Source organism: Plectrocnemia conspersa, unplaced genomic scaffold (assembly GCF_051122295.1).
Source record: "Plectrocnemia conspersa isolate PC_06_02 unplaced genomic scaffold, ASM5112229v1 ptg000003l, whole genome shotgun sequence".
NCBI classification, from domain to species: Eukaryota; Metazoa; Arthropoda; class Insecta; order Trichoptera; family Polycentropodidae; genus Plectrocnemia; species Plectrocnemia conspersa.
Window position 1 is genome coordinate 10,759,879 of NW_028277167.1, and position 23,654 is coordinate 10,783,532.

Here is a 23,654-nt window from a genome sequence, read left to right on the forward strand (position 1 = left end):
ACCCGGGCCCTGGGAAAACGATGATTCCGGGCCTCATGACAAAAATTGTAATTATATTTTTTTAACGTCGTAATATAATTTCTTAAATAAATAATAATAGGTATGGGTTAACCCTTTCTATGCTAAAAATAAATATAAAAATTAGCCACCGTTGCGACATATTTTCTGAAATCATATTTTATGCGAAATATTTTAATTATGTATTAAAAAATATTAAAAATAACTACTCATAATATTTATCTGATAATTAGTCATGTTTTCTTTGCTGCTCAGTGTTGCCATATAGTGAATTTTCAGTCCAGGTCAAAAACGATAAAAACGTGTCATCGCGGTGAAACTTTTTATAACAATATTACGAGTGAGAATATACTTTGATGCTCCTTCTTATATTAGAAGTCCATAAAATTCGGTAAGGATAGCTATCATATTTTTAAAACATAGTGTAGTATAGAAATGCAGACAAACTATGGATAGAGATCGCATCTCACATATTGCTCCACAAATATGTGAGATGCGATCTCTATCTGTACTTATTTTCCCCTGAGAGATGAGTTGCCTTAGTTTGTATTTTGGACTTGACCTAATGAAAGTTCTAAAACTATAATTTCTTTTAGAAATTTAATTAGGTTAGGTTTGGGTTTGTACATCAAATTAACGTTTCGCAACTGTCAACTTGAGTTTCATAGACATTTTAAAGGAGCATATTAGCGCCTATCAGTTAAATTATATTTTCGCTATTAGAAACACATATCTTTTGGTGAAAATATATTTGGATTTTACTAGTGAAAATATAACTTTATAAAAAAATACACATTCATTGTAACATTGGATGAAAATAAATATTAATAAGTATGTAAATATATATATTACTAGTATTTTCAATCATGTTTCCGAAATAAAAAGGTCACTCAATATAACTAGAAATTATAAGTAGAGCTATGCTAAAAATTGTAGACGTTGCTGGGTAAAATCTCTCTCTATCTGTAAGTCATTAGTAATAAGTACATATATAAAAATTTTCATATTTCCTTGTTAGAAAGCTTCATTTCATAAATAAAATATTGAGAGGAGAAATCGCCATATATGAACACACAATAAATAGAAAACGTCAACATTGAATACCCAAGACCATAAACATTAATCAATGTGGTCTAAACTCTATAACCGCTTATCACCACTACACAATGTATTGTACTCATTCAATAGCGTGAAAGAACCGTTATGACAATCATCACAATATTTTTTTTTTAAATCTTTTGTTGTAACCTGACAGGCGTCAGCCCGATGCGTTACATTAATATTAGTATATAAATAAAAATTTGAGTGCCGGGGCTTGAACCTGCAACCTCAAAGTTACTAATCAGAGACTTTAGTTTTACAATACTGTATATTAAATATAAGTGTATTAAAGTTCCTTAGTTTTACTATAATCACGTTGAATAATGATATAATTATTTACCAATCCATCTTGTAAGAATTCTTCTATAGCCAATGTAACGCCTTTTTCATCGCCAGTCCAAAATATATACTCAGCCATATCCAATGGAGAATATTGAATTCCAGAATAAGAAGAATAGTGGTCCACCTATAATAATTTATTGTTATATTATAATGATGTATTACTCGTATTATTAATATTTTAATATAGAACTTACATTGTTGTTTTCTTCTTGTGTTATATCAGCATTGAATGATCTACGATTACCATTTTCTGTGGTTTCGTGTACTCCCAAAATTGGTGGTGGTTGTGGGATTGCATCACTGTTGGGTGTCATTAAGCGAGCTGCTCCAGGAAAAGCCTACCAATAATTAAAAAAAAAACACATATGATTTATAAAATGCAACAATACTATTTTCTAGCACTAGTTAGTAATTAATATACTGTTAATTTATTTACAAAAAATATGATTCTAGTAAAATTCGTACTTATTTTAAATTACAAATCAATTTTATGTAAATGTTATTTTTATTGCCTTAATTTATCTAATACATATATAATAAAATTAATAATAATAATTTAATATACTAAATAATAAAATAACACACCTTTACACTCTCCTTTTGACCCTCGTTATCGCTGTCATGAATTATAGTCTGGTGAACTCCTTCGCTGGGTACTTCCAATTCGGTACTGATTTTTTCGTGAGGTTTTCCACCTACCACACTCGACGACTCAGAATGTTGATGAACACGAGCTACTAATTTTCCATTTTCGTCGACTAAATTGAAATATTTATTAAATAGCAAAATAAGAAGATAATGATGATTAATGTGTTTTTCTTAACTTACTATATTCGCTTAAGTCATGCCTCTCGTTGTGCTTTCCATTTTCGTTTATAATCGACGTTGATTGACTTTTGACGATTTGTACCGCTTTACCTGCATCAATAAAATATTATAAATTATGCGTTAATGGTTTCAGGAAATATTCCAATTATTTATAGGACTATTAATCATTTTAACCCTCGTTAATGATCCACTTTGCTGTTTTCTTCCCCTTAATGGAGATGTCTCAATGGGAAAATCGTGTTAGAACACAGACGAATGAATAAAATAATAAACCATTCTGAGAACAAGCGTTTATCGAATTTCCTAAATGTGGTATCATTGTTTTAACACATTGATATAATATAATGGAGTACCATTGTATATATATAATATGTGTTTATTTCTTTTGTGACGATACAAATGTTGAAATGTATTTCATTTATAAAACAAATATATCACCTTCTTTTTCTTGTGGGTGTTTCAAGCTCTCCAATTCTCGCACTTCCACATCCTGGAAAAAAATAAAACTTTACTTTAGATATTTGTATTTGCAGAATAACAAATCAAAGTTTCTGAATACACCAGAGAGAAATAGCTACGTGTTTGAAAATTTAATCAAATTGTATAAGAGGAAAAAAAATGTACTTCAAATATATACTAATTTGAAAGAAATATTTATTTTTAACAAATAATAACTATACAAATAGTTAGGTTATACACATTGCTTAATAATTACGACATTATGTTAAACTATTATTTCATATTTCTATTAAAACTTAAAAATATAGTTGGCATCCTATAAGGATGATATATTTTAGTTGTTTGCAGTTGAATTGTCCAGTTATGGTTCTCACCACAATGCATCAAATCATTTAGATTTAGAAAATTGTGCTAGCTGAATTTTGAAATAGCTTTGACTGAAAATACAATTATAGAAAACATTCTATAAATGTTGGAAAATGTAGATACTTGTAATTAGAACAGTATCTATGCATATGTTTACAATAAGAAACATGTATGTATGTCTTGTAATATATTAATATTTTTTTTACACAATTTCCCTATTTTTTATGAAGTATTCTGTAATTTTATTATTTAATCATATTTAAAAAAAATGTTTTGTGAAGTATTCCCTTACATATCGTCCTATTTACTTCATTAAATAACTGATAATGTTTGCCTGGAATAGTTTTTTTATTACTAGCTAACCAAAGATGGTGTGATTCGATAGTAAGCCTGTATATGATCTTGCATTTGGATAATTTAATAAAGCTCGAGCTTGCACCTTACCTCGTCGCTTCTTAATCGAATTTAGTCGTAGTGTAAATAAAAGTGAATCTTAATCCTTCCTTACACAAGAAGCAAATAATTGCTCTGTGTAAATCAAGTGCTTCAAAATTATTACAAATTCATATAACTAAATCTAACAAAGCGACTAAATTTTCTATATTCTTAATTAACAGTAAGCATGTTAAGAATCCTGTTCCGTTTGCGCAAGTTATATTAAATAGAATAACGAAATTCCTTAAACTTTGGAAACATCTCCCGTTATTTCAGATAAGTATTGCTTATAAATTATATAATTACAATACACTGGTATTGTAATTATTGAATCTTGATTGAAGATTGATAAATTAAATGTACAAAAGACAAAAATAATGATTACAAACTATGAATCAGGTGAAAATTTAAATGAGTAATGTAATTTATATATAGTTAAAAAATAAGCAAAATATTGGCGTATTTAGTAGGGTAAGAAATATTTTCAGTATTGACTATAAGATAATTATAATACAATTAAAAAATTGCATGAGAGAAATATGAGAACAGTTTTCAATAAAAATAAAAGTATATATGCAAGTATAAGAAGCATGAAATAAAAATAAAGTTAAATAAAAATAAATGTATAATATTTTAATAAAGTTTAAATGTATAATATTTTATTAGCATGTGCATATTTATATAAAATAATATAATATAATTCTAAATAATAAAGAATAATACACTAAAAGGATTTATCAGTGGGGAAAATGAATTTAGTTATGTTTAGTTATACAGGTATATTATAAAATTATTGTTCCAATTGAGCATTGGTCAGAACAGTGAATACCCCATGAATAACTGTATGCAACGAATCCTTTTTCAAAAAAAATCCGAAAATTAACCTTACATAAATGCACAAATAATTAATTTTATGGAACAAAATATTTATTTCAATGCATATGTCTCTTAAAATAAATATATATTAAATCACACCCTTATAATAACGCCTGGTATATGTGTTGAATAATGGCTTGATAGAGTATGGCTTTCTTGACGGTCTAATGTTTTTGTAGCATAACTTAACATAAATAATAATTTATTATTGTGAATATTTGTCTACACAACAACATGAAATATTACATAATAAAACCATAAAAAATATAAACAATTTATAAAATATATGTAGTATAAATTTGGTTGTGGTTTAAGTAATAAATACTATTTCGCTATTTATATTCGTTGATTGCTCTGACCCTTACTATTATATATTAAATTGCTTATAAACTAAAATACAAATAATGAAGACTTATCAGAAACAAATAAAAACACAATTTTATATTTATATAAGAAACGCAAACCTGCGTCACCTGAAACCATAAAAAAATAATGGCCACTTTACTTTCAACCAAATAAAACTCGATACATATACAATTGCTATTTTTTCAATGCTTAAAAGTAATGAATAATAATTGTTTTTAACTGAAAAGGGAAAAACTGCTTTGATACATATTTGATTACTTAATGTCTGGGATTGAAAACATCCATAATAAATTGTACTTAAATTAAGCTTGATTCGAATCTTTTATTTTAAATTTTAACTTATATATATATATATATTATCTGACGTACAAAGATTTGTCAGGTTCAGACTGAAGGGGTGTGACTTTTCAGTCGGCTGTGATTTCATGTCGCCAGTGCAGCTTCTCGCTTTGATCCAGTGTCACAGGACAGTTCTGGCGAATCCCAGATGGGGATGTTTGTGAGACACTTGCATTGCGTAACGGCCCAGATGGCCAGACGATCAATAACCAAAGAGTCAAAGGACACTAGTAATGTACGCAGGGTAAAATGCATTGTCTAGTGCGCGTCCTTTCCAAACTAAGAGTAGTTTTCGGTGATGCTATTGGGTGATTAATAGCTTATTTGGTCACAAGATGTGAATATATTATGTGTGGCACTTTCGAGACTTGTTGCTTTTTTTTCGTTTGTTCGAAATTATCATTATATAACAAATTGTGCAGGTGAATGAAACCTAAACAGATTAGCACACTTTATCTTAGATCGTTTTACACCGAACACGAAAGATCTGTGACTATACTATCAATAACATAAATATATTTTTTAAATGTTTTCTTTATTGACATTCACCGATATATTTTGATATTTATTAGCACTACAGTACTTGATAGTTTATAAAGAAAATATATTGCTATACTGTTTGTTACGAAAGTTACATCATGAGCACGCTGCTGATACAGTGAGTTAATCTTCAATATTGTGTAATTAATTCGCTTCGAGTTTTCACTTGAACAAAACCTTTCGAAGTGTGTACACAAAGGAAGCCATAATCTTCGAGGCTCAATTCAAAAGTATTGTAGAAGTTTTTAGACAATAAATTCATAAGCAAACCCCTACTTTGCTTGCGTAAAAGCTGCGTCGTAGATATTTTGTTTCGTTTTATTTTTCATGCACGACTTTGTTTTTTAGTAAGTATCAACAACGTACCCAATCACAATATATGTCACACACTTGTTTGTTGTTGTCACGTGATCACGTGATCCATAGAAAACATTTTCAAGAATTGTTATTTCGCAAAAATATGAATTTCCTAAATTTAGCGAATCAATCTGTTTAACACTAGCCTCAAATTTACCGATAACCCACCCATTTTGGATTTGGGGTGTGTGTAAACAAAAGAATACATTTCGTGTTTAATTTACTGGTTATAAAAATAACCTTCCACCGGTCAGTTTTTAATCGATTATGGAACATGGCAAACACCTGTCGGTTTAATTAACATCATAAAGCTTGCGTTAATCAACATTTAACCCGTTATGAAAGGGTTGCGTCACGCTTATCGACTGGAGATAATTGGGTCATCGTTATCTGGGAACAGTGATGTAGTTATTGACCCGTTGATTTAACGACCTCATCGGCTTACCAAAAGTAACGTTGTTAATAATTATTGCCTTTACGTAATAATTTAAAGGGAAAACGTCTGGTCTTTAACCATGAGACTACCCGACATTTCTACTCACTTACTTATAAAGCTTTAAAACTCAATCATAACGAACTTAATACTATGTTTCAAATAAATGTATCTAATATTCGTTTAATGGTGAACTTTTTTAAAACATCATTAACAAGAGCTTGAATTGAAATAATATAACATTGACAATTCATTAGATATAAAAATGAGCTTTTTAAAATATATTTTTGAATAATTTGCATATAATATTGTAGATGTACTAAAAGCAAATATAATACATTAGCGCCTTAGCACTAATTTATTTAATGAAACCTGTACTGATCCAATAACAAATATTTATATTAATTGCTCATAATTAATAAACTGTTCTGTACGATGTTGCCAGGATGGTGCCATGGATAGAAGTTGCGATTTTGGCCTTATAAATCTGATTTTATGCACATGGCAAGTCTGAGGGAAGCTTAGGGCTCGCCCACTTTTTGCTACCACCGCCAATTACAACGATCTGGAAGTGTAATTCGAATAGTTGTGTTCCCGTCTTTTTTATACAAATTTTTGTAACCGTTGCGTAAAGTTTTTAACAAGTTTGAAACGACCGTTAAAATTTAACAATCTCGCAATTTTTGTTTTGAAACCTAAAGTGCTGTCCTTTACTATACTATAACAAAACTTGCAAAAATTCATGAATGAATGGATTAATTGCCTGTATGCGTAAGGTGTTTTGTTACTCACGCTCAGTGCGTCAATTTCAATAAAATATTTTAGAACTGTTGGTTAGACTTGACGGGTAGTCTATTTTATGTACGCGACAGAGCTCTAAAAATAAATATTTTTAACCAAACTCCACACCAGAAAGAGCCCGAAATGCTATGTTCAAATTAGTCCTACTTGGACGCATTAGGTTTTCACTTAGTGGGTGAAGAGAAGGATGTATTGGGCTATATTTGTAGCACATGCTAAAAATGCTTAGAGGACATAATTTGGTTTGGCTCACATTCACCTCCTAATATCACAGACTGTTCTTCTCAACTCATAACATTGGTTCCGTTGTATGTACCCAATCGATTTCACGCCCCATTTAAAGACTGCGAGCTTTCATATTCAATTGTATGCATTATAGTGTTTCCTTCGGTAAGATAATCCGTGCGCAGATGCCAAACCAACCAGACAATTGCTTTTGAGAAGTGAGTTCGGTTTTGACACAAGGCTTTCTGGACCATCCAGTTCTTAACGGGTCACGGAGACCAGATTTTGTCTAAGAAATGACCCAGGCTGCCAATGTTATGTTTTGGGTGTGCCTGCTTTTGAGTAGTAGACGTGCAAATCTCACATTTCACAGATTTTTTGGTAGCATCTATGTGAGGTCTATAAGAAACGGGACGATATTCGCTCCTCTAAGAAAATAGTATTTTTGATTTAGTAAGCGGAGATAATGCGATGTTGAATGATTTCGTTCTAATTAAGAGTGATTCGTAGATACGTGGAGCGCGAATGAGCACTAACTCTCCCTCTTTCATAAATTAATTAATGATTCTGAGTTCCATAAATAATTCCACGTCGGCTAAACGGACCGCGGCAGTCATTCGTGACAGCCCAGGTAGGAGGTCGAGACTAGGTATGGTTCATAGTTGCCAACAGATTGAAACTACTGAACAATAACTGTCTGCCCGGGACATTTTAAAGTACTTTTACTAGAACAAGTATGCATGTGCTCCTCAAAAATGCATATTTAACCTATAACAGTGAGCGTCACACCTTCCACTTCTTACCCAAAACACACAGACGCTGGAACTAACATAACGATATGGTAGGAGCTGACAACTAGTTACTGTGATATTACATGTATATTATGTTTTTACTTATTTTGTGCGAAATGGGCCGAACTATTTATTTTTATAGCTGGATTTGACACAGATGACAAACCTTGAAATAAGCTTTGGCACTTTAACATGAGAAGCGAGAATGTATCGCTTCTCCCTAGCTTAACAAAAAAACGCTGATGCACTGCATTAGGAATTTTCGATGTATCAGTAAACAGCAAACTGTCTTTGGATTCGGTGCACATAGTAACTATTTAAAAATTGAAAATGAACTACCAATCTTCTTGTTCTACATCATTAAAAAGTGACGGAATATGTATCAATAATGATACAAATTACAAAAATTAATAAAATATTTTTGTTATATAGATAACAAAAATATTTTATTAATTTTTGAAATGTTTTTTATTTTATTTTTTAAATAATATATCATACGTGTAAAATTGTTATCGATTTCTGCTTAACTCTCTAAAGTATGCCGATACGCTGCAGTTTCCCGATAATAACCGTTATTGCAGCCCAAGTAGAAACAAAAACAACACACAATCGTATTTTTGTACGACGTATTTAGCACGCACGAATGTATGTATGTAAAAATTGGAAGATGTGACGTTCACTGATCTATAACTTTAAACGATTTTTGTTGAAACTTACCAATGCCTAGCAGTTATATAGAAAGTAAAAAAATAATCTATGAATTTCCTAACCGCTGAAAAGCTTTTAACTAACACCACAAGACGATTACAAAAAAATGTGTTACAAACTTTTAAATTTTTTTTTTTAACTAATTTTTAATTTTTTGTTAATTATATAGATATTCATTTGCATCTTTTTTAACGTTAATATCAGTGAATAACGTTATTTTAGCATAACACAACATTATTTTTTGAAAGAAGCTTCTCTGTCAAGCTTATTTAACTTAGATATTAATAATAAACACAACGCGCATATAATATGATAGTATTCTATATGTTTTCACGGATAAAAAACGTAATATATCACATCACGTAACTGTGTTACAAACACAACGCGTGTGTGTAACGATAACGTATTATATATAATAATAAAATTGTATATGTTTTATTACCTGCGTGTTTTCAGGTGAGCCGCCGTTAACGTGGTCGTTCATTACTCCACCTGAAATTGTAATATAAAAAATTCATATAGGTCGAATGTAAATAACGTTCATTAATGCGGCGCATATCGATAGCATATACGTTATAATTATAATTGCCCGTGAATTTATACGAGATTTCTACGTAAATGATAATATACCCGATAACAATAAATCAAGTGTACCCTCTTAGGCTATTTATAATCATTGATTAAACAATAATATAATGTTTACGATCGAGTGAATAAAACGTAATCGTTAAACACTCGTAAAAATATATTATTTTGCAACTGAAAATAACGTTTAATTACTTAATTGAAAAGCATTTGAAAGTCTTGATATTTTATTTGCGTTAATTAAATGACACTTCGAAATTGAAAGAGTCAAACGAGGCTTTGTCTCCTCGGGAATAAATTGCTTCTTAACAAGTTGAAATATCAATTATTGAAGTTTTCCACAATCGACTGGTGTCAAAGTTGGGAGCACAAATTTTGTATAAAATGTAAGTTTTATAAAAAAATAATTAAATACTTTTACATGATAGTATGATAGATGAAAGGATTTAATAGACCGGATAGTTTATTAAGTTATAAAAGCAGTCGGGAAGTTTGTATTGAATTTGCAGGAAAGCAATGTACAATATATCAAATTATTTAGAATTTATAGCATGAATGCGAACTTGATTTAAACCTAAGAAAATTGGTTCATTTCATTCGTTATTCGTTCTCTATTGAGTTAATACTTGAAATAAAATAAATTGTCTACAATAATATATTTTACGGAGACATATACTTTTTTATATTTTAAAAATGGCTTTCATGTGATATACTCAAAAGGAATCCTCATAAACTCTAGTACACACATTCATGTGGCTATTTTTTATTCATGATTGTATTTTCAAGCTTTTTAGATAAAATCCACATATTGTATATAAGCTACTGTTATACAATTTATTAATAAATTGTAGAATACATGTATCTTTGTAAAATAATTTGGTCTATATACATAAAAAAAATTAACAAATTTTCAACAAACCATATCAATATTTTTTTACATTGATTATTATTAAGATATATATAAGAAAATAAATATTATTTTATATTGACATTATGTAGTCTAAAAATAATTTGATTTTAAAAACGACATTGAAATTTTACGTGCTTTATAAAATACAACATCAAAATTATTACTTTTTAAATTTAAATATGTATAATGAATAAATTCTTCATTAGTATTAAATATAGAAAACATTCGATTTATTTACGCTATTTTTCTTTATTTAAATTATAAATTGCATAGAAATACCACTCAAGCTTTAATTTTATATATTATATATTAATAATTATTCTTTATTTATCTTATTTTATAAATATAATAGGCAAACTTGATGTAGCGAAGAGAAGTTTTACGATTCAATTTTACGTATATTGTATGTTTTGCTTAAATTAATACTTATTTAACGATACTGTAAAACCTTTATGCAAAATATGTTTTAAATTTACAATTATTTCCATTCAAATCTATAACATATAAAATGCTATATTATTTTTAAGTCCTCTTTATAACTTTCAAGTACTTTTATTTTATTAAAGCAAAATGGTATGGAACCATAAAAATTTAATACTGGAAATTTTAATTAAAATTATATTTTTATAACCATTTTGAGACCAGGGTCTATAAAATAAATTCCAATTTTTTTTATTAACTTATTTTTTTATAAAGAATATATTTTTTTACATTATAACTAAAAACAGATTTCAATTTACTTTATTTTAAAATAAATTTAACTACCTTTGTGAATTGTTAATTGTATCTTATTCTACCAACCTTATTTATTATAAAGTATTTTTAATTATTTTTTCAACCAGCCTCAAGTAAAGATCTTTAAAATGCTCTGTAAAACGCACAAAGTCGTACTACGTATCCAACTGATTTTAATATATTATACAATATGTTGTTTGCTTAAACTAAAAGTGTATCACCTAAGACAATAATATTTCGTAATACGCATGTCTCCAATTACGTCATAATTGTAAGTAAATTTAACACTTCATGTCATGAGTCATTTGAGTAATACATTCTTAAAGCAACCAGAGTATATACAAATAAATAGAGATGATGTGTGTGATTGTATGTTAGAACAATAACAGTAAAAATGAAAGCGATTTTTTTTATCTAGTTGATAATATATTTTTTTGTTACTGATAAGATTATTATCTTCTATAGGAAATGATAAACTGTCATAAATCTAAAAAAGTAAAAAAAAAATTAAATTCCTATCCTATTTTTAGTCAGTTTGCAGATGAACTCATTAAAAAAAAAAAAAAAAAAATTTTTTATAGGCGTTAAAGGATCGATAAACTTTGTGCTTTCACAAATGGCATCTATCTTTAAAACTGTTTTTATAAACAAGAAAACGTTGCAAAACGGTTAAACGATTTTAAAGCATGGAAAAAGATCATCTGTTACTTATTCAAAAACTATTTGCTAAGCATTTTACGATAGATGTGAATAATGTCAAAAAGTGTCTATAACTGTTATTTGTAAAACATTTACTAATAGTTTAATTTTCTGGTCAAGAAATTAGGTAAAAATAAATAAGTATAAATTATTAATTGAGACGCATGTATTATTTTTTGCCGACACATTTGATTTATTGAAGTTGCTGTACCAGAGGACCCTGTAAGATTTATAGGGCACTTCCTAAACTTCGCACGCATTAAATTTGTAAACAAGGTATATATGTCATCGTTTAGTTGTCAAGAGCTGTAAAAGCTTTTAAAACTGTGCACGACGTAGCGATAAAAAAGCCACTGACTTCGTAACAATTTATCTATAATATTTAAACTCAGTTATAAACATAAGAACAAAGCACGGAAATCTACTGAACCCTGAAGACAGTATCACAATTACTTTTTTTTATCAAAATTTTTGATGTTTTTGTTTTAAAAATGAAATAAAACCATTTTTCAAAAGCTTTACAAAAAAAAAAGTTATTTCTACAGTTAAATAAATTCTTCATATACATAGATCAATCAACTAATTTGCTTTAATCTTAACAAATTTATTTTGTGTTTAGATTACGATCGTTCAAATACAATTTTAATTTATGCAATTTTGGTATTGAGTATTATTTTATTGTTATTCGACCTTTTGTCAAAACGCGTTGCAATTTCCTTTACACAAGTGCGAATGATCTTATATTTAACTGTGAATTTAAGTGGACCTTTTATAATCATATATCGATTACAAAGGACTATGAAGAATAATTGATCCCAAAATGAATAATAACTCTCAATAAATATTTATGAACTTTTTGACTGTTTATAATGCTAATTTAGAATAACACTCGTTATTTCACATTATAATCCACAATATATTTTTAGTCTGCTCCTGCATTGCAGACAAATTTCACGAATTCCAGCAGTCAAACAGAACCGTCGTTACACGACAAAAGAATGACAATAAAGCCACGCTGTCGACAAGGGGTTAAAAGTTCACATCGTTAAAGTCGAAATTTATGTTTTGGCGTGAAATAAAAAGCATTTCAACCTTTTGCATTCGTATATGTGTACCTCTAATACACCGAACGAAAGTGTGGCGGATGAATGAACATATACACAACCCCCAGGGGTGAAATAAGGGATCATAAAAGGAGCCGCTTACGTGTGATTCGCGTAAAATTAACGGCCGATACGCACAAACCCGTCTAAATTTGATCCTTTGAAGGTTTCGGTGTGTATTAGAATTCATGTTTAATACGGGTAGGATAACGGGTTTAATTAAATGATGAGCGACTCGCAATCACGACTGTATAAATGAACATTCTATACAATCATTCCAGTACATCCTTCTAAATTATATTGGTAATAATGTAATATTAGCAGTCCCAGTGGAATCTAAAATTAAAGGGACCGCTACATGAATCAACATACATATATTATGTATACCGCGTGACTCAAATACCATATTAATTTTACTGGTATTATGTAAAAAAATTTAGTGAAAAATTGTGCTAATGAAATATGTACAGCACTATTTTTTTAAATTAGTATTATGTGTTTATTCAACGACTCAAATTGTTTTCATTACAATTATTAAAAAAATGTGATGAAATGTGACATGGTTGTTTTTCCAAGCATTCCTGGAGTATTTTTTTTTGCTAAAGAGCTCATGCGCTTGAGACATATTATCTTTTTTTTTCTCGTGTGGGTCGCTCATGATTCCATCAACTGGAATATAAGTCAAATATTGCGTTTAGGAATTTGTTTATCTAGGCGGAACCCAAAATATATTAAGATACATAAGAAGACCAACGTGGCGAACGTAGTACATATGAATAAATAATAAATATGGTTAGAGATTTTATCCTTTTTTTCAGATAAAATAATAAAACGTAATAATTCTTTAAAAGTTAAGTACTACTCCAACATATTAATTTTAATAAATATACTAATTTACTTATGCATGATACATAATTTACAGTTACATAATACAAAAAGAGCTGTTTTTATTTTATTTCGCAAATTTACAATACAAAGTATTTAACTACTTTTTATATTGTTTACATACACCGTAAAATCGTTGATATCAACAGGAGAGAAAAAATAAGTATTAAAATAAAGATTATCTCCCTGTATAATTAAACTTCTTAAAAACATTCATTGCTATTAAAATATATATGTACTCGGAAAAATAAGTTGCTACTTTTAAGTTATCGTTTTTATGTAAAATGGGATTATTTTTAACAAAATTTATACGCAATAATATATGTTTTACTGTTCGCAATTGTGAACAGTTATATATAAAAATTATGTTTTTTAATGCTTTGTATATATTTTATTTTTAATGGCCATCTTGCAATCTCATTGTCATAAATCAACGATTAGTTAATCTATGTTGATGCATGAGAAATGTATTTTAAAATAAAAATATATAAATCACGATATTAAATCATTTGATTAAATAAATTATATTTTTACATTAATGACGGTCTTTTATTTTTTGGCCAGCATTGTCGGATTAGAAAAGAAACTATTAAGTTTTGATGCAAATAATGTATCCAGAGCTGTTTTTACCTCCCCTGTTCCATTTCTATTATTTTATAAATTTAAAATACGTAAAAATAGAAAGAGACAAGTCAGAAGAATAAGATGGATGCTATAAAACATCCCAGTTGAGCTCCTTTAATTTATGCTGTGTCATCATTGCAGAATAAAGCCGCGCATTGTCGTGTTGAAAAACGACACCATTGCGATTGATTAGTTCATGACATTTTGCTATGAGTACCGAATTTAATATTTGCAGTTATACACAAAATATATCAACATTTTATTTGGTTAGCACCTTTACCGTACACATCACATATGAATTTGATTGGGGCTTTTATAAAATTTAAAAAGTAAATAGTGTGGAAAATGACATTTTAAAAATGTACAAAGGCTCTTTTTAGCTCAACTACATTATCTAAAAGACGTGTTAAATTTGTTTTTTTTTTATATAATACAAAACAAAAATTTAGCCGAGGTACTTGGTTCATAGAAAAAATGTTTTTCGATTATCTATATTATTTTTATCAGTTATATATGGGGTAACTATCTGGGGTACCTCAAAACAGTAAGAGATCGACCGCCGTCCATGTACGGCGATACTCCTCAAAAGGTCAAATGTGGTGGCAATACTTTTATTTCTTAAAGTGTTTAGCAAAACCCAATATTTGTATATTTTTTTTTTATTGATATGTATTTTAACTCGATTTTTATTTTAAGTGATATATAGCGTATTATAAATTTTATTGAACTATTAAATTTAATAAACCATATTTTTTATTTAATTACTATTATATATAATTGAAATGAATTTATTTGTGTAGCGGCTAAACGTGAGCAAGATTATTAGTCAGGAGCAGGGCTCACGAGATTCCATGCATATATTTATCGACGTCTATAAATTACACCATGATAGGTAAAAAATCAGTGAAAATTAAAAACATATGCATTTCATTCACTTTTATGTTGTTATATAGAGCAAAATTAATTTTTGGCCATGAGTAATGCTATACATATTTCATTAGCATAATATCCGTTATCTGTCTCTAAAAATATATTCTAACTTCAATTATTCTCTTTCACATACATACATACAAATCTACCATTCCGGAAAATAACTACAACTAATCTATTTTTCGTGAAAATATATCGCCACTCGCTTGTTAAAAAAGGATTATTATTATATTACAGCAAAATAAAAGTAATATAATTGATTTCTATGTAATAATCTATTTCTGGATTTATCACATAATGTTTAACGCAATATTTTCTCGCTTTACGTGGCGTCACGTTAATATTGCGACGATATTATTTATAAATATAATTGCTGAACGTATATTTTTATGAATGATATTTACGATAACGACGTCGTCAAACGTAATATACACGTTTCGATATATAAACCCACACAGTATTTTCTCCTTTATCGTAGCTGCCAATTTATTGGGAATTGGCAAAACATTTCACTGTATTAACAGACGCTCAATAAAGCGACAATCATCCCATTTTCCTCGATACGACATTGAATTTTCGATTTAAATTCAAATTAAGACAAGAAAAAATATTGAACAGACATTACCATCTGTACGTTATTTATATTATATGCTGTAAAATACTTTTAATTAGTTTTATTTATGGAGTTAAAATGACAGGGGTATTATAATCAATATTTTTGTATAGTATATATAAATAAAATAATAATAATCTAAAATAATAGATTTTAAAATTTCAATATCATTCATTCATGCAAATAAATAAGTTTCCCATTAACCATTTTTGATTTTATTATAAAATAATTTACATATTGAGCGAAGTTTTCTCATTCATATTTGATAGCTATTATGTTTATATATTATACAGACTGACCCGAAAAGCGAAAAAAATAAATTCCGATCAATGATACATAAAAAAACATTCTTTCGTTAACGATCTGTAAATTTGCCTCGAAGCTTCTACCTATTTCGAAGGAAACGGTTTCCAGCTTTGGGTCAAATTCGTTACACACACTTCTAAATATTGTCCGTTTTTGTGTGACAAAAATAACATGTGTTTTTAGTAATAATTGCAAAAAACGTAGTATATGATCCAACCGCTTTCAGGTGGTTTATTTTTTGTATACACTATTCTAATATTTATAAAAGGAATATTAAAAACATTTTATTTTTATATTTAATATACAATTTTTAATTATTTAAAAGGAAATTGTAATTAATACCAAAGCTAGAGATAAAACACTCAAAAATATCACATTTCGTTATATAAACCAAGCAACATTTTGATGCTTAAGTAATTTTTAATACAAAAAAAAAATCACGGGCGAACTTTCAGAGCCTTGATTAATAAATAATAACTTGACTTCCATATAAAAATTCATTTAATATTTTTTCACTTCCTGTATCTACAACTTTTAGCTGTTTTTATACAATGTAATTTGATTTGAATAAGCACACGAAATTTTTAGCAAATATATTCTTGCATATTGCCACAATATGTGTCTAATGAGTATCTGACATATCCGGAAAAAAATATATAAAAATAATGATGCAACAACATTTTCTCATACATTTAATTTTCATGGCGATCATCAATCATGTATATGTGTACCTATATGTTTGACGGCTTCGAGAAAAGGGTCAAGACAAGGATCTTCGGGTCATGTTAGGACGCTGTTAGTAGAAATCCCAAGAGAAAAACATGAAATAATTAATATGTATGAAGATGTTCTTATATCGACCTTTTCCAGAGCTCAAACACTAAAGCGTGCAAACTATGTGACTAACATAGAGGGTAAACGATCGACTGAAAAGCGAACCAAGTTCTAGTAGACCGCCGAGAAGACCGCGACTACCCTGGGGAGATAAAGAGACGACGAAACCTTACATGCTCTGTGAAGAGTATAATCGACGAATTACCATAAATTAATTAAAGTTCATAATAAAAATATGCAAACATGACATTTATCATATGGTGCTGATTAAATTGTATTATTAAATAAAGACAATTTGTTTTCACGCCATATCTAATCAAATTATCGATTAAGTTCTATGAGGGAATTGCAATGTATCACACCATTGCCAAATTGGAAAAATAATTAATATCAAACTGAAAGTAATAACATCAAATTCCATATTATGTTTAATAGTATAATACAAACAACCCGAATGCGTGCCATTTGCTATGCTATATTAAATGAATTATTAACACGCTACATAATATAAATAAGTAAAAAGGCAAAACGAGCAATTCTTGGAAACTACTGCTTATTCTGATAATAAGTGGCTTAGTAGCAAAGCCGCATAGAGATATTTTTTATCTACATTTGTTGCTATGCTAAACTTATGAATCTGATTAGGCTTCTAATCTGAGAAGCGGCAGTTGATGTTAATACAGGAATTAACACTAAAATAATAAACTGCTTATATCATATTTCAATCTCAAAAGAAAATAAAAATCATAATATGCAATGTGATTATTTGAGAGATATTTTTTTAAAAAGAAGCTTTGTATAAAACAATATAACTATCAGCATAATTGTAGAAATAAATACATCAAAAATATATGTGTTTTACGAAAGTCGATCAGGAACAACCAGACATATTCTCAATCGGTTTTGAGGCCAAAAAAGTGTAACTTTGACAACAAAAGATGTTTTCAAAGCTAATAAATCTATCTAGAGCTGCAACAATTGCTAATTTACGAGCGAGTTTTTTTGAGAAACAATTTGTTAAGGAAACATAAATTGAATCCGCGGATTCACTACTTAAAAACATCAAAAACAGAAAGAAAAAGCAAGATATAAATCTCGAAATACAAAAATGAACAAAAAATTAAATGAATGACTCGTGATTTATTAATGAATGTATACTATTTTCCTTACAATTGAGAGGATAAGCGAATGTCATTGATATTGTACAAATGCTAGTATTTATTAGAATGATCTTTACTGATATTTCTATTAAAGAAGAACTAGAAATACATAACTGAGATACAGTTGCCATTGTTAAAACTTGTCTCAATCAAAGCCCAATTATTGATTTATTACCTTATGTCAAAATGACGTAGGTTTTTCAGATATTTTGCGCTTCACTGCATTATTCATAAATTTGTTTTATATAAACACAAAACGTGTAATATAATTGATTTTAAAATTATTAAATCGATTAGAAGAAATTCTTCTCAACGGAGACTTTTTCAAATAAAATGAAAAAATGAAAATTACAGACTTTTTACACACAGATTTCGAAAAGAAGCACTGATTTTTTTCTATAATTGATTATAAATGCAATATAAATACTAATAAATAAATATCAACAAAAATATTTATGGAAAAATACTTCAAATTAACTCACTCCCAGGTGTTTACTAACAAATTAACAAATGTTTATAAATTAACTCACTACTCAAAGGGTTAAGGTTAGCATTAATCAATTATGGTTAGCATTAACTAATTATGTTAGCATTAAGCTTATACAAAGACGCTATGTTCAAGCATTTATAAACATAAATGTTATTTCAAAGAAGGCCGTAAAGACATGAAGTGACTAAAAAATTGTGAGGTAGTTGAGATTTTAACTCGAATATATTTGGCTTTCTTCTACTAGAATATTTGGGCAGTTTTTCGAATAATATTCGTTTTGATTTTTAATAAAAAAAAATTTAAATTTGAGTTAAGATACTTCGTATATTTTAAATATTTCTCAAGGTTTTAATATTGAAGACGCATCCCTTGCTTTTACGAATAATTCATAAGCTTTTACGAATAATTCAGAGACCGAATTAAAATATGAAATCTAAAGCACAGTTTTTTCTCGCAAAAAGCAAAAATTTTGTTAGTCCAAATATTTTTTTATATATATTTAAATAACGAACTTTTTAACCCTTAGCAAAGATATAAAAATGCACTCTGAGCGAAGAAAAGGATGATTGAACCCCAAATCTGTCGCTAATTCTCTGATAAATGTTTGTATTTGGCTACAGCCTTTTTTCTTCTACTTAGGATATTTAAAGTTAAAAAAATGAAGGTATTTAATAATACTCTTGGAATCTATAAGCAACATAAATTGTATTGTTAACTTGACGCAAACATAAGATTCTGTCATTTTATAACACGTGATAAAACTTCTATTTGTTTTTATTTATACAAAACTACTTCTGATATTTTCATTTCGTCTTCTACATAACAATTGTTAAATTGTTAAAAGCAGCTTTATATATTTGGGACATACAGCAGCAAAATAATATGTTATGCTTATTCAACTAGAAACTGATACAAAATATTTATACAGGATTTTATATTTTTTAAATAGTACTAGTAATTTAAATATATGGCAAAACACATGAGGAACAAAAGTTCAGAAACAATAAAGACAAAATTAATAACGTTTAATGCATGGTTATTTTTAATATGCATAGTGCTTACATACTTTATAAACTATATTAATATATTGAAATAGGAAGTGTAACTACTTTTTCCGTTGCGTGCAACACTGCCGTACCGGTACTAGGGCCCTGCGAGTCCAACCCTTATGGGCGGACACCCAGCTTGTGACGGCCAGATGAGCGGGACGCACCCACCGTAGTACTTTATATTTTATTAGAGTTTTATTAAAATTTCTTCCGAGCGCACGGAGAAACGTGATCTCGTTGGCTGGCAGAAAAAAAAAATTTCAAAATAAAAACAGCACATTGATGAGCAACTTGAATTGCTTTAAAGCTTCATAACCGAAGGACTTATTGGTTATGATATTAAAACAAAGTTTCAATCGTCTTAATGGAAGCTTCTTAAACACCCAAGTCCAAAAAGCTCGTCAAGTTTTATCGAATGTCAAGCTTACTACTTTTCCTTATGAATAATTACTATGCACTTTTATGTCATATTTGTAAATAAATCAGGATTGAGATCAAAAAAATTTTTAACATACCGGCTCACACTTTTTGGCAAAATTAGTCCCACGGCAACTTTTCTTGTTCCAAAGTAAAAAGAACACAATTTAACTACAATAGATGATATAGCGCCAAAATCACTAAGTGAGTTACAGACTATATCAAATTGCGCGTTTCACACAAATTGAAAAAAAATGCTAGCCTAAGTATTATAGTACATATATGACAGGGACTACTTTAAAGGGAACAATATAAAATTCATGACTTGATAATGCACATTTAATGCACCAAATTATATATTCAATATTTTCTTGAACAAATATAGCATAACGTTTTGTCAGTTAAAGGGTGTGTACCACACAGCACACAGCAGTGTAATCAGCAAGGCGTGTAGCCTATTGTATAGTTTTGAGATAAACACAATATAAAATTTATGGCTCGAAATTTTCCGCATGACGTAGAAAGACGTGACAGTTATTGACGGTTTTTTTCTATTGACTTGCTTCAAACGCTGTACATCAAAAAATTATTATTTTCATTCTGTTTCTGGTATATATTTTTACTGAAAATAAACTTTAGATGCTAGATATTATATTGACAAGCCATGAAATATTTAATATAATAAACCATTTTTTTTAAAGCTTCCTTTCAAATATAATATTATTGTATTTGCTTGTCAATTCAGCGCATTGACTAATTCATCAAACATAATACTAGGTTCTCACAATTACGCTGGAAATATAATTTTGTACAATGTATATGTAGTAGATAAGATAGAGAGTTACTGATGGACCGCCTGCTAACTATGCTACAAACAATGTAATAATCTGGTACAGTTACTATGTTTGATAATGAATAAATATAATAATATATGTACGTGAAAATATATTAGTGATTGATAAATGGCTTTACTGTTTTTTTATAATTTATTCTAAATCGCATGCAACTTGAACTTTATAAACAGAATAAATATATACATATATATCCTATTTGAAGGATGTAGTGTCACACTTTGCATGTCTCACGCATGTTTTATTTACTCTATCACGTAATATATAAATAAAATATATATTCAAAATCGCAAACATTCGTTTCAACAGTACACATGACGTCTTCCCATTTTAATTACGCGATTAAAGTCTGAGAGCTTCTAGTAGAATAAAATATAATACGGTGCTTTTAGAAACATTGTGTGTATATCCTCAATCCGTATAAAAAAAACACTTGCAACATATCAACAAATCTGTTTATATCCCTTGGAAGGTATTGGCATTTGGGTCACAACTCTCAATACACGTGTAAAGGCTTATATTGTATAATGTGAAAAAATATATGTATTACTTTCTTATGAAACCCAACAAATATAAGAAAATATGATATTCCTTGAAAATTCAGCGTTGTAAAAGTTTATTAGATCTATTAAATTTCAAAAAGATCAGTCAAAATATAATATAGATATGATATGTTTTATTTCCAATAATTTTTTGCGAATATATTTCGTTATTAAATATCAACCCTAATGTATGATTACTATAATACGTATACAGGCGACAAGTAAACAAATTAATATAAGCAAACATGTGCAAGACGTACCACGCAATATATTTCATACATCAATATTTACCAAAATCGAAATTGGATATTCCGTTTGGTCGTTTTCATTACATCTTTTAAAAAATAAATCGTCATAATATTCGTTTATTTTTTGTTGCTTTCAATTTTAAATTACTCAATTCTTCCCTTTAGCACGTTTCTCATTAACGAACTTTTTAATTGAACAACGAAACCAGTCAAAGGGACATATTTCATTTGACGTGTGAATAATTTTTACCCTTCGTTTTTATAAACTTTGTAAACGAAACCAGAAAAAAATGTTATTGTTTATATAATTACTTTGATATCGATCGACTCTGTATTTATTATATTATAATAACCAAATTTATTTTGATAAAGAGAAACATTGCAGTGAAGGGAAAGTAATTGGAAAGCACAAATGTATATTTTTTCGTATTTTTCACATTGGTTATATGTATATTATATTATTCGCCTCTATATATAACTGCCATTGGATAATTTTATTTACTTTAACGTATATTTATATGTACTTATCTCTCAACTTTATATAACAACTCTTAATTAAACCAATAATTCATTACTCCTCCTGCTCTGGTTAACCTAATAAACTCAACGAAGTTTCGACCTGTCATGTACTTCTCAGTAAATTGTATCGCTAAAATTAACTTTTCTTAATAAACATTTAACAAAAATACATTTAAAAAATACGTAAAAAATGTATAAAAAAATTTCATTTACCCTCTTTTCATCTAGTCATTAACAGATCAAAAGAATTTCATATTAAATTTAAGCTCTATATATAGTCGTCCTATTTTTGACTCGTTGTGAATTAAATTGTAGCGATTTACTCTATAAGCCTCTTATCGTTAACGTCTGAGTTTATATTTATAAAAATTCTATTTATAAGTTTTTGCATATCATTTTTTTATGAACTACTTTCAATATTGCTTTTTATATCATCACCAATAAGAACTATATCTCATTTAATTATGATACCTTCATTTACATATACAAAATAGCTGCTATTTCCAATTCATTGATTAAGTTTTGCGATGCATTTTATAATCATGGAGACATGGAAAACGCAACACAGAACGATAATACTATTTCATCATTGAAGCACACTAGACCGAAACTCAAGTGCAAATACTTGACCTAGTTATAGATATCATGATGCCTGCACTACACTCTCTGGAATATGGCCAAAGTTGGCCAAGGATAGAGAATATAGTGGGTTACTTCGGTCGAGTTCGGTTATGCCCGCTCTAAAATCTCTCGGAAGTTGTCCGAGGTTACCGAGAATAGGAGGTAAAGTGGGGGTAATTCAGTCGACTTCCGAACATTGTCGGCAAAAGGACCGAAGTCAGAGCTGCTCTTTCGAGCGCGAGCAGTGAGATACTTCCCCTGTCGCTCTTTCACGTGTTAAGTGACGAAAGTGAAAGAGATAATGATATGGTACTTCGAAAACTGAGATAGAACGAGTAACTCGGTTCAATTTCAGTATGCGAGTAGGCGTCCTATGGTTAACACTCATGTCGAGCGCTGCATCGTAGTCACGTGGTCAAGCTATAATACCACATGCTTATCGGGGATCTCAACAGACTCTTACTGACATCTTTGAATATTTTAGGGCACCAAAAGGGATTAATTATATTTTCGATAGTATATTCTTATAACAAATATCGTTATAATAT

General features: G+C 28.8%; 1 protein-coding gene across 1 annotated transcript in view; it reads right to left on the reverse strand.

The window, feature by feature from the left end:
• The window catches only part of LOC148236578 (uncharacterized), a 79,078-nt gene that overhangs the window by 2,521 nt on the left and 52,903 nt on the right, over positions 1-23,654 (reverse strand). Inside the window, exons 3-8 of the mRNA XM_088182371.1 lie at positions 9,428-9,477; positions 2,728-2,779; positions 2,290-2,379; positions 2,047-2,219; positions 1,656-1,799; positions 1,460-1,585 (exon numbers count right to left, since the gene is read on the reverse strand). Coding sequence (XP_088038497.1) covers positions 1,460-1,585; positions 1,656-1,799; positions 2,047-2,219; positions 2,290-2,379; positions 2,728-2,779; positions 9,428-9,477 — 635 coding nt within the window. The remainder of the gene's footprint in view (positions 1-1,459; positions 1,586-1,655; positions 1,800-2,046; positions 2,220-2,289; positions 2,380-2,727; positions 2,780-9,427; positions 9,478-23,654) is intronic.